Genomic DNA, 12,967 nt, shown 5'->3' with positions numbered 1-12,967 from the left:
TTCTCTGGCTGAGTGCTACTCTTACAACCCATTTCTGCATCAGGCAGAGTGGCATCCCCGGGCACAAATAGATTCAGGTTGTATAACCCTGCCAGAGTGTGGGAACTGATGGAGGGGGTAGTGCTTAGTGAATGTGTTAAGGAATTAGCCTTCTTTACCATTAATTCATGGGATTGTTACTTCTTTAGACTTCTTAGTGTTTTGGTCTGTGGAGACAGCTGTAATCATTTTACTTTTTGCATATAATTTTTATGTTGGGGAGTTTTGAGAATTCATGAGAATTGAAAAAGATAACTAATCTGCCATCTTGTGCCATCATGTGAGTCAGAAGCCTTGGATGGATTTCACTGACAGCCTAAAAAGTTTGTATTTTATTCTAGAGACAATAGGAAGCTGAAGATTTCTCAGAAGGATAGTGACGTGGTTAGACTTGAAGATTATTTTGCCAAATGAATGGAACTTTGATTGGTGATTAGAGAGATTAGGAGCAATGATAAAATTAGAAAGACTATTAAGATGTGATGATGATGTCACTAATAATTAAAGTGATGGTATTTGTGCTTTTGCTCAGCAATTTTAATGTATTATCTCATTCAGTTACCATTAATTTACATGTATTTATCAGTTTGGTAAAGACTTCAATTTCATTGTCAAATACATTTGTAATGATATTTTTCTTTCTTTTGAAGGAACCTTTCTATTTGCTGACCTTGGGATGAAAAAATGACATCTATCATCAAACTAACTACCCTTTCGGGGGTGCAAGAAGAGTCTGCCCTTTGCTATCTGCTTCAGGTTGATGAGTTTCGATTTTTATTGGACTGTGGCTGGGATGAGCACTTTTCAATGGATATCATAGATTCCCTTAGGAAGTAAGTAATTGCCAATTTTAATACTTTTTTTTTTGGCTATACTTTAGTGCCTTTGTGGTGTAATCAAAAAATGTTTAATATTCTTTTTGAATGTGCTCATAGTAAAAGGTAAATTAGATATTTAAAATTTTATTTAAGATAGTGGTTAAAGAGTTAAGTAGCTTCATTTTATATCTGGTTGCCTTTATAGGATGTGCCTGTAGAAATGCTACAAATTTTTAATTTTTAATTTTTAATTTGCCAATGTTTTTCTGTATCCTGCTTTTAGGAGAGAGACAAATTGCCAGAATGAAGTTCATGGCAGAGATTTAGAGAGGAATCTGAAACTTCAAGGGAGTGTTCTAGAGTCAAGATACATCTAGCATAATATCCTATACTATATTTTATTATGTTGTTTGGTTGTATTTGACTCTTTGTGACCCTGTTTGGGGTTTTCTTGGCAAAGATACTGGAATGGTGTGCCATTTTCTTCTCCAGCAACTGCAATATTCTATGATGAAAATTGGTGTTTAGATTGATAACTTTAAGATGTTATGGGATTCTAACCCATCAAAGAAAGACCAAATTCTTTTCACTACTCATTAGTGCAGCAATACATGTAAAAAAAGATGTTTGACAAACAGAGGTTGAAAAAAAATGTATTTTCTGGTTTGATGCTCAATCAGCCAAAATACCCCCTTCTCCCAAGCATCCTGGTTAATTTGAGGTTTTACCATAACTGGGTATGTCAGTCATCATCCAGAAAACTGAATTAAAATCCATAGCAAAGAGGTAGGTAGAAGTAACATCATTCCCTGAGTACCTGCTAAAATTCTAACTTGAATGCATGAATCTTAAGCAGGAATACATAGCTCAACCACAATTAAATTCACTCTCCAGATTTTCATTTTATTTATTTATTTAGCTTTTTTTTTTTTTTTTTTGGATAGGCAATGGGGTTAAGTGACTTGCCCAGGGTCACACAGCTAGTAAGTGTCAAGTGTCTGAGGCCAGATTTGAGCTCAGGTCCTCCTGACTCCAAGGCTGTAGTTCTATCCACTGCGCCACCTAGCTGCCCCAGATTTTCATTTTTTAAAAGCATTGTTTCTGAACATTGTATTTTAGGTTATGTTTATAGTTACAGACTACCCTGTTACTGTTGTTAAGGAGAACAGGGTAGCATTATGATTGACATCCATAATCCCATTTTTGCTCTTAATTTCACCCTATCACAAAATATTGATTTGGGATTGCTAACAAGCATTAGAATTGACTAATTTGAATTTGTCATCTTATTTCTACCTTGGGAATAAGATAATTATCACTCATATTTCTAAAGCACTTTAAAGTTTACTGAGAGCTTTCTTCACAACAATCCTATAAGATAGCTAGGGCAAGTGTTATCCCTATTTTATAGATTAGAAAGATGAGGCTAAGTGACTTCTCTACAATACCGCTTAGCTGGTGTCAGAACTTGGATTTGAATCTAAATTTCCTTACTACAAGTTCATTCTTTCCATTATACTGTACTACCCCAGTAGATGCCAGAAACTGATCATTTTGATTGTGTTCTTCTAGACATGTTCACCAGGTAGATGCAGTACTGCTCTCTCATCCTGATCCTCTCCATCTTGGTGCCCTCCCATATGCTGTTGGAAAATTGGGTTTGAATTGTGCTATCTATGCAACCATTCCTGTTTATAAAATGGGACAAATGTTCATGTATGATCTTTATCAGGTATATTTTTTTTTTATATCTTCAGATTTTTAGCCTTGACAATTTTTTTTTTAACTAACCTTTTCTTTCCTTGTGTATTGTTCTTTTAGTCTCGTCATAATACAGAGGATTTTACACTTTTTACACTGGATGATGTGGATGCAGCTTTTGATAAAATACAACAACTCAAATTCTCTCAAATTGTGAATTTGAAAGGTAATAACTGTTGGAATTAAGAGAAAAAACTAAGCTTTTGCCAGTAAAACTTTCAGACCTTCTGAAAACACTAAATTTCATGTTGCCTGTGGGAGTTAGAGAAAGCTTCTTCCAAACAGTTTAAAGGTCAAAATAATCCCAAACTAAATTATGAACAGAATGATGATCACATCAGACTTTATGATGCATGTAGTCTTTAAAAAGTTGAGTTTGATCAATGAAGCCACGTAGTTGTAAACTGAGTCTTTACTGTGTATCCAACAATGGCGTGAGGGAGAGGGGTGGGGTGGGGAGCAGCCGAGAGTCTGAGAGGAGATAATAAGACTTTTTAATGCTTTTTGTTTTCATTTCACAGTCATTTCCTACTGTTCCTCCAGGTTTAACCCTCCCTTATGACAAAGGAAAACACTTAAGCCAAAACATCTGCCGCAGAGACCATATCTGACAATCTATACAATAGTCTGTGTTTCCTAGTAGCCTTCTTCCTCTCAGCTGTGAGGGAGAACTTATGTTTCATCATCTGCCCTCTAGGACCTTTGTTAGTTTTTCAGTTGCTGAGCCCAGCTTTCTTGTAGTGATCTTTTAATTTACATTGCCGTTGTTATGGTATAGTTGTCCTTTTGGTTCTCCTTATTTTGCTATATCAGATTATATAAATTTTCCCATGTTTCTCTGAATTTCCATATTCATCCTTTCGTACTGCATTTCACCTACCATGGGTTTTTTTGGGTTTTTTTTAGCCATTCCCCAGTTAATGGGCACTCACTTTTTTTTTTCCAATTCTTCACTAGTATAAAGAATCTTGCTATGACTTTTGTTGTATTTTAAACCTTTCTTTCTGTCTTTGACTTCCTTCAGGTATATGTCCAGTAGCAGGATTACTGAGACAGACATTGAGTTTCCTTTTTTTTGCATAATGCAAATAGAAATCCAGATTGGTGGTGTAGAATCCAGAATTAAGTGCTCCTGAATCTGCAGTATCAGCATCTTTCATCTCATAATCCCTTAACATTGATTGTCCCTGCCGCTTTTCTTTTTTGTTAATTTAGTGGATCAGAGGTGAAATGTCAAGGTTGTTTTGGTTTGCATTTCTTTTATTGCTAAGCAGAAAGAGCCTGGCTTTGATTTTATTTCAGCCAGAAGCTGGATTTGGAACATGTTTTCAAGTTAGTAATCTATACGTGGAATTTATTCTTTTTAAAAACAGTTCGTATGTATTTGGAAATGGCTCTTGATATTATGTATATGTATCCATTACATACATATATGGTGTGTGTGTGTGTGTGTGTGTGTGTGTGTGTGTGTGTGTGTGTGTAGGATATCAGACTTCTATTGGTTATATTTAATACAAATATTTTTGTACTCCACAATTTCTTAATTTTATTTTCATTGATCTTATTTGTGCAAAGCTTTTTAAATTTGAAGTATTAAAAAATGGTGTTATCTTTTATGATCTCTACCATCCCTTGTTTGGTTAAGAACTATTCCTGTGGCCATAGTTGTGAAAAGTGCATGAGGTCTCATTTAAATTTTTTATGATATGACCTTTTATATTCAGTTTGCATGTATCTTTTGGACTTAAGAATATGATATAAGATGTTGTTCTAACCCTAATTTCTGCTAAACTGCTTTATATTTCGCCCAGCAATTCATGTCAAACGGGTAGTCCTTCCTTTAGTGAGTTATGTTCTGGAATTTATCAAACACTGGGGCTACTGTTCTTAGTTGCTTTTGTCTCTTGTTTAAGTCTGTTTCATTGATCTACTTTTTAAAAATAAATACCAAATTGTTTTTATGGATACTGCTTTATAGTAGGGTTTGAGGTCTGGTAATGCTATGCCCTTTCATCCATACTTTTTCTTCTTTTTCTCTTGATATGCTAGATCTTTTGTTACTCTAAATTAATTATGTTGCTATTTTATCTAGTTCCAAAAGTATCCCCTCTAATTTGGTGTAGCTCTCAATCTGCAAGTTAATTTAAATAATATTGTCTTTTAAAAAAATATTCACATTGCCTAGCCATAGATCTTTCTTAATTTCTTTGAAGAATATTTTGTGGTTGTAACCAGATAAATCTCGTGTATGTCTTGTTAGGTTAACTTCTGGATGTTCATGCATTTTGTAGTTATTTTAAATAGAGTTCCTGGTTTCATTAGTGTTACATAAAAATGCACATTACTTACTTTGTGAGGCATTCTTTCTGGTTTTTTCTGTTCTCTGGTTCACTGCTACTCCCTTTTTTCCTTCGGCAAATGATTGTGAGCATCAGAGAATACATTCTGCTACACTTAGAAGAAAACTAGTCTCTTATGACAGGGTGTTGTTACTAGTGGCCCATTTGTTACCTGAGGGAAATTTTCCCTCATTTTGGTGCCCACTTCCAATCTTGAGCAGTCACTATGTGGGGAATTTAGAGAAAGGCTGTGATCTGTGCCAGCAGACACGTGAATCATAATCCCATATTCACAAATGTATTGTCAACAAAGTCTTAGTGTTACTATTTTTTTGTTGATACAGGCAAAGGGCATGGTTTGTCCATCACACCTCTGCCAGCTGGTCACATGATAGGAGGAACAATATGGAAAATAGTTAAAGATGGGGAAGAAGAAATTGTTTATGCTGTTGACTTCAATCACAAGAGGGAGATGTATGTATATCAATGAAGTTATTATGGGAAATGCAACTGGATATGCATTATAATTTCATTTTCATGAAGTTAGAATTGGAAAGTTAAAGTGCTTATTTAAATTAGATTCAGTTGTTTTGTCCAAATCTCTTGATTTGGATTAACTCAAAAACATCAAATGTCAAGAACCTTAACTACGGAAGGGCTTTCCTTATTTTCAAAGTGACTCTTACATTAGTTGATCCCCTCCTCCCTTAATTTTCTGCAAATAAACATAATTAGATTTTTGTGGGGGGGGAGAGAGAGAGGTGGCTGTGAAAATTGGCATGGCAAGTTATTTTCAGTATGTGTGTGTCACTTACATACTCTATATGGTGTCAGACTAAACTTATTGACTTAGAAAACAATATATTAACACTGTCTCTGTTCTATTATATTTTTATTTATTTTGTTAAATACTTTCCAATTACATTTTAATGTGGTTTGGGCTACACTCTGGGATTAAGGGCCTGTGTTTGACACTTCTGCTCCATATAACCGATACTCCTAGAAATATGGCATGTATGTTGAATTTTCAATGCTTGCTACTTAAAAGACCCTTGTGGTTCCTTTTTATAACACAAAAAATTACTCTCCATTTTAGCTGTTTTGTAAATTTTGATTTTCAAAAACAGATTTTCTTAAGTAGAGCACATACATAACGCTGCATTTATGTCATCATTATAAAAATATTTTGGTGTTAATTTGGTGTTAAAATTAGTTTTTTCTTTGTGAGCATAAAAGTTATAACTTTTATATTGGGTTACAGTTTTTGCATTAAGATATTCTGTGTCTTATATTGAGAATTAAACTCTTGTTTACAGTCACTTAAATGGATGTTCCCTGGAAATGTTAAGCAGACCTTCATTGCTTATCACAGATTCCTTTAATGCTACTTATGTACAGCCGAGACGAAAACAAAGGGATGAACAACTACTCAGTATGTATTTTGTTATATTTAATTCAGCAGTAGATTGTAGAATAAATTACTGTTATATACTATTCCATGTACCTGCCATTCTTCATGGTGATAGTTGAATTGACCACCTTAAAGGAAATAAGGTTTATGTGTGTTCTTCTCTTCCAGTGTTCTATTTTAAATTTCTGTAATCATGATAACATTTAACACAAGAATCCATTGCAGTTGATGCTAATTCTGTAGTCTTTGCATTATCATCAGAAAATTTTTCATTCCAGGTTGACTTTTCACCTATTACCTTATACATGTCTAATTCTATCATCAGTTGTTATAATGCCCAGAGAATTTTGATGTTTTTCTAAATCACATTTTTCTAGAACCATCTGCTAAACATACATACAGTCACACATACACACGTCAAATGTATGTTTAAATTCTTTTATTGTACTAGAATTTTATTATATCAAATATTCTTTGAAGTGGGTTGTCAGGTGACATTGCAAGTCTCCTCAGTGTATAGATTTTTTTCTGTTGCAATTTTTTGTATACCACATTTCAAAGGCCAACGTATTTTTATTGTATTTTATACTGTTCCCCTCTATTAGTGCAGACAGTTCAGTCATTGACTTTTTCCATGTTGCATTTAAGAAAGCAAAACCCAATATTTCATGATGTCCTTATCTTGGTATCAGTTTGGCCCTCAATTATTATGCCAAATCAGAAACAAAATGTTTATTCAAAACTTTCATATTTTCATTCTGTAAACATGAGGATGAAGAGAAAGATAAAATTACCTTTCTTTAATACTGGATCAGAGTGTTTTTATCCAAATTTTACGTTCATATTTTTCTAGCAAATGTCCTGGAAACACTTCGAGGTGATGGGAATGTGTTAATAGCTGTGGACACAGCAGGCAGAGTTTTGGAACTTGCCCAACTTCTTGATCAGATTTGGAGAACTAAAGATGCAGGACTGGGCGTATACTCATTAGCACTCCTGAATAATGTCAGCTACAATGTAGTGGAGTTTTCTAAATCCCAGGTTTGTTTTATGTGATTATGTGTAATATGTAATACATGGGGTTGAAGATTTAAGATAGCAATTCAAGGTTGTGAGGATCTTTTGAGTTTGTTTGGTTTTTTTTTAAACAATCAGTTTTGTGCTAGTGTGTATAGAAAGTGTTCTTGATCCACTTCTTAGTTTCAAATTCTGCTGGTAGTTATATTTGTTCATTTTTATTTGTATGATCACTTGTTAGCCAAATTTCCTCATTGTTTGAATGCTAAGAATATTTGGGGTCATTTTCCTTTGGGGAAGGGATATCACTTGTGATGTTTTAGGCAATAAGAAGACATTTTACATAGTTAGGGTTTATACTTTGCCTTCCTCCATATATTTCTGAGAGGTCTTATAAATTAAACAGAATATAAAATTGTACAGTGAGGGATAAAAACAGAACAAAGAATATCCAAAGGAATTATATGGAAGACATGCTATTAGGCATCTGAAAAAGCTGATTACTGCTGCGGTAAGTGTGGTGTAGTGGAAAGAGCACTAAACTTGCACTTAAACCTGTGCTCTGGAAATGGTTCTCATGTGTACTGTGTGACTTTGGCTAACACAGGTTCTCTGGCCTCTAATTTCCTCATATGTAAAAGGAGGGGAGTTGGACTAGATGCCCTCTAAGGTACCTTTCAACTCTTTAATTAATTGAATTTGGCTTTAAATTTCTTGGTCACAAGTTAAAAAGAAATATTTTATTATGGAGTTTTCATAGTAAAATATTAAAATTTAAACTTAGTGATATATTTGTAGTGATTTTACATTGAGGGTTGTAATGTTCTTTGAGGAGTTTGGAGTAGAGTATATATTTTTTAATTTGAAATAGTTTATGAACACTTAGTTTGTGCCAAAACTAGATGGCATAGTAATTAACCATTTCTCAATGACTTATCTTTTCTCCCCCAATTAGGTAGAATGGATGAGTGATAAATTGATGAGATGTTTTGAAGACAAAAGAAATAATCCATTTCAGTTTCGTCATCTTTCTTTATGTCATGGTCTTTCTGATCTGGCTCGTGTGCCTAGCCCCAAAGTTGTACTTGCCAGCCAGCCTGATTTGGAATGTGGGTTTTCAAGAGATCTCTTTATTCAGTGGTGCCAGGACTCTAAAAATTCAATCATCCTCACTTATAGAACTACACCTGGAACATTAGCCCGTTTCCTAATAGATAATCCTTCTGAGAAAATCACAGAAATAGAGGTAAGAAACATGTTTTTAAGTTTTACCTAAAAATTTTTGAAGTATGTCATACAGGTGGATTACAAACAAATGTTATTTTAAAAATAATTATTGACATTTCAGTACAATTTTAACCTTTGTTGATAAATACTTTTGGTAAAAAAAAAAAACAGCATGTAAACTAATATCCATGTATGAAGTGTTAAAGCTTAACTATGTCATTGTGGAATAGAGCTTATAGCTTCTAATTCTAGTACATTCTCACAAGCTGGATCCTATTAATAAAATTTCTTTAATTTTTTGAACATCTTGTCATGTACAAAACAATGTTTATATTTATAACAATGACTCTGAGGTACTTCTGGAATCCAAAGGACATTTCAAATCAACACATTAAATTATGTTTAGTATAGTTTTAGTGTTTAGGATATTGTATTTGTATTCCAATTCTTTCAAAATTGTTAATGCATTTATGGCATATAATCACAAACTGCACAAATGGTACCTCAGCCAACACTGTTTCATAGTAATGTCACTGATTTTTAGCCAAATCTTGCTATAATATTATAAAATGCTGTTACGATATTGTTGAGTTGATCACGTGAAATTCATATTAGATGGTTACTTTCCAAAAGGAAAGTTTTTTTTTTAAAAACATATGTGTATTGATATCTTTGGTTTTTATATTGCCTATTCATCCCTCTCCTGTCCCCTAGAAAGCTACCCTTATATAAGAAATTTTTTTTTAAAGGCAGGAGAAAAAAAAATCAGCAAAACCGATCAGTATACTAACAAACCTAAAATTAAATGCAGTGTTTAATACTTCTGAATCCCCTTCCTTCCCCCCACAGACCCCCACATGCACAGGTTCCACCCCCCCACCCCCAGTCCTCCTCCATTCAAAGGTCTGGCAGGAGGTATCTTCTTTGGGACCATTCTTGTTTGTTTTGTGTTTTGTGTTTTTTTTTTTTTTACAGTGTCAAAATAGTCATTTTTCAGTTGTTTTGTTGTGTTTTTTCCATATACATTGTTGTAATCATTATGAATATTGTTTTCTGTCTCTGCTATACTTTTTTCATGTAAGTCTTCCCGTGTTTCTCTGTATTCATCATGTTTGCTTCTTAAAGCATAGTAATATTCCATTATATTTACATATCACAATTTGTTTAGCTGTTCCCTAATCCATACATATTTCCAGTTCTTTGCTACTACAGAAAGTGCTTAACCTAGCCCCTAGTTGTTGAGTACGCTTAGTGCTCAGTTCAGATGAAAGGCTTCAATTCCATATTGTCTTCTTGGATTTTTGAAAAGGCTCATTTTGGTCTTTGATAGTCAAATTTTGGACCCCCAGGAATCTATCTCCAGGTTGTAAGATAATTCCCTCGGAGCTACTTGCAATCTCATCAGTTTCCTAGAAACATGATGTTAGTCACGGTTTGTTTGTATATAGTGACCAAGATATTTCATCAGTTAGACTACTTCATTCCTTGATTTTGTCAGATAAGGGAGTTTAATATATTAACTATTTCATCATAGAGCTTTGCTGTGTGCAAGGCATTGTATTGAAATAAGATTCAAAAAACATTTTTAGAAATATTTAGAAACTGCAAAAGAGATCCTTTGCTAACAGTAAAATAAAGAAATGTAGGGACTTGTGGCTTAAATAAAATATTATGAAAATAATGCTTTTTCAGGGAGAGACAGTAAAATGTAATAAAAAAATTACTGCTTTTAAAATTTGGGAGCTTTGGGGTTTTGGCCATGTTATTAGCTAGTCTTCTGATCTTGGGCAAATCACTTAATTTTTCTGGGGTCATTTACCTAATTTGTCTAACTGCTAGTGGACTTCATGATTTTTAATGGCCCATTACAACCTTCTGAATCTCATCTATGAATATATGAGCATATTTAAGTACTAAATTATCTGAATTGTAAAATTATTTTAAGAAAATATGATTAAATGTCTTATCTGTGAGTGGTTATTAAAGTAAGACATTAGAAATTTTAAGTGAGTTTTAAGATTATAAAAGTTAGGCAGCATGATACAATGCTGGATTTAGAATCAGGGGCACCTGAGTTCAAGTATCTCTTAGAACACTTAGTAGCTATGTAATCATGGGCAAGTCATTTAACTTCTCTGGTCTTATTTTGCTCATTTGTATTTGTATTTGTATGATGGGGATCATAATACCTCCGATGTATTGTGAAGATCAAGTGAGGTTTGTCAAGTGATGTACATAAGTTAAAATATTATGTAAATTTCAGCTGCTGTTATATTAAACAACAAATAATGTGCTTACTATAGAAGAAAATTGATAACCTTAACTCTTGGTTTTATATGGTTTAGTTAAATCCACCCTGGTGCCATGATAATTCAGTTTTACTGTTAATGTAAACACCACCAGATACTTAATGTAATGAACCACTGAATAATTTCAGGAGAAAAAAATTTAAATTTAAAGATCATTCCTTTTCCACTCTCTTCCACCTTAAAATTAATAATAATTTCTTTGACACTTTCTTCAACCATTCTGCTTTAGTTGAGAAAACGTGTGAAACTTGAAGGAAAAGAACTTGAAGAGTATCTAGAGAAAGAGAAACTGAAGAAGGAAGCTGCTAAAAAGCTAGAACAATCAAAGGAGTAAGTTACTTAACATTTTTAAAACTTTTCAATTGTTATTAATATCTTTTGTTTATAAATCACCTTCCTTTTCACACACACACACACACCCCCTCCATATTCCCCACTCAGAAAATGATCCCCTATAATAGTGTACTCCAAACTTTTTTTGATCATACACCCTAATACGGGTATATTTACCTTTTAAAAATAAATTACATACACATACTACTCTATTAATAAACATGTAATCTATAAACCTCACACAAAAATATAAATCATAAAAGGATAAGATAAAGATGGAATATTAGCGGATTCTTCAATTAGTAGGGTATTACTGCAGTTTGAGTTAGGATAGTGACATGATCAGTCTTGTGGTTGGGGAAAATCACTTTGGCAACTGTGTAAAGGGTAGATTAGTGAGGGGAGAGATGTGAGGCAGGAGGCTGTTTCATTAGTCTAGATGAGTTTTGATAAGGGCCTGAAATAAGGTAGTGGTTCTATGAGTGGAAAGAAAAGAACAGGTGTGAGAGATGGTGTTTGTGGAAGCAGAAACAACCAGACTTAGCAACCAATAGTGACAAGTGAAGAGATTGAGAGTGAAGGGTGGACATTTTGTTGTATTGGCACAGTGCAGACATGAGCAATGAATATTCCTCAAATTCTTCAATTTTTTTTTATTTCTTTAAGGAGTTTGTTAGAATTGTGGCCCTGTAGGTATTGAATTGGGCTTTCGTAAATTGACTCCCAGATATTTTATGTGGCACTGGCTTCCTTTTCTATCATTCCCTCCTGGATTTTAGTGTTGCTCTATTGAAAATGCTGTTTATTTTTATGTGTTTCTTTTACAACCTTCAGCTTTACTGAAGCTATTAATTTTCTTCTTCTTCCTCTTCTTCTTCCTCTTCCTCTTCCTCTTCTTCCTCTTCCTCTTCCTCTTCTTCTTCTCCTTCTTCTTTTCTTCTTCTTCTTCTTCTTCTTCTTCTTCTTCTTCTCCTCCTTCTTCTCCTTCTTCTCCTTCTTCCCCTTCTTCCCCTTCTTCTCCTTCTTCTCCTTCTTCTTCTTCCCCTGTAGTTGTTTAAGTAAACTGTCATGCCATAAACAAAATGGGATGGTTTTGTCTTCTCTTTACCATTAATTACTTTTTCTCTTATGGCTATTACTGGTATTTCTAGAGCTATCTCAGCTGGGATTGGACCTGTGATATCATTGGCCTAAGAAACTCCCAGAGGAGAAAACTCTCTCTATCAGTGCAAGTTGGCACCATCTCTGCAGCCTTTAGGGTTTTAGAGAGTGGCCAGAGGCCCTGAGAGGTTGTTTTGCTCAGTTACACAACCAATATCTATAGATAGAAAGATAGATACAGATGGGACTATTTCAAATAACAGAAAGGAAAGGGGTATCCTTGATTTACTCCCATATTAATTGGGAAAGCTCCTGGTTTTCCCCCCTTTCCATTTATTTCTAACTTTTAGTTTTATTTTAAAAGGTTTTTTTATCATATTGTAAAAGCTCTCTTTATACCTATGTCTTGCAGAGTTTTTAGTATAAATAAGTGTTATATTTTATCAAATGATTTTTCTGCATCTTTTGGTATGTGGTTTTGGGTGTTTTTGTTTTTAATATGATTAATTATGTTATTTTCTAATGTTGAAGCATCTTTACATTTTTGGTATAAATCCAACTTGATTACTGTGAATAATTTTTTCAATATATGAATGTAGTATTTTTGCCAGG

The 12,967-nt window shown here is 33.7% G+C and overlaps 1 protein-coding gene across 3 annotated transcripts in view; it reads left to right on the top strand.

Annotated features, from left to right (window-relative positions):
- CPSF2 (cleavage and polyadenylation specific factor 2) overlaps window positions 1–12,967 on the top strand; it is a 47,184-nt gene that overhangs the window by 24,963 nt on the left and 9,254 nt on the right. For all 3 annotated transcript variants that reach the window (XM_027869972.1, XM_027869971.1, XM_027869970.1), the window contains exons 2-9: window positions 690–872; window positions 2,430–2,589; window positions 2,679–2,784; window positions 5,302–5,431; window positions 6,274–6,389; window positions 7,222–7,409; window positions 8,341–8,631; window positions 11,151–11,251. In XM_027869972.1, coding sequence (XP_027725773.1) covers window positions 724–872; window positions 2,430–2,589; window positions 2,679–2,784; window positions 5,302–5,431; window positions 6,274–6,389; window positions 7,222–7,409; window positions 8,341–8,631; window positions 11,151–11,251 — 1,241 coding nt within the window. In that variant the 5' untranslated portion in view covers window positions 690–723. The remainder of the gene's footprint in view (window positions 1–689; window positions 873–2,429; window positions 2,590–2,678; window positions 2,785–5,301; window positions 5,432–6,273; window positions 6,390–7,221; window positions 7,410–8,340; window positions 8,632–11,150; window positions 11,252–12,967) is intronic.

Source organism: Vombatus ursinus, unplaced genomic scaffold (genome assembly GCF_900497805.2).
Source record: "Vombatus ursinus unplaced genomic scaffold, bare-nosed wombat genome assembly UNPS02014794.1, whole genome shotgun sequence".
Classification (NCBI taxonomy): Eukaryota; Metazoa; Chordata; class Mammalia; order Diprotodontia; family Vombatidae; genus Vombatus; species Vombatus ursinus.
The sequence above is the reverse complement of the archived record's forward strand: the minus strand, read 5'-3'. Positions and strand labels throughout refer to the sequence as shown.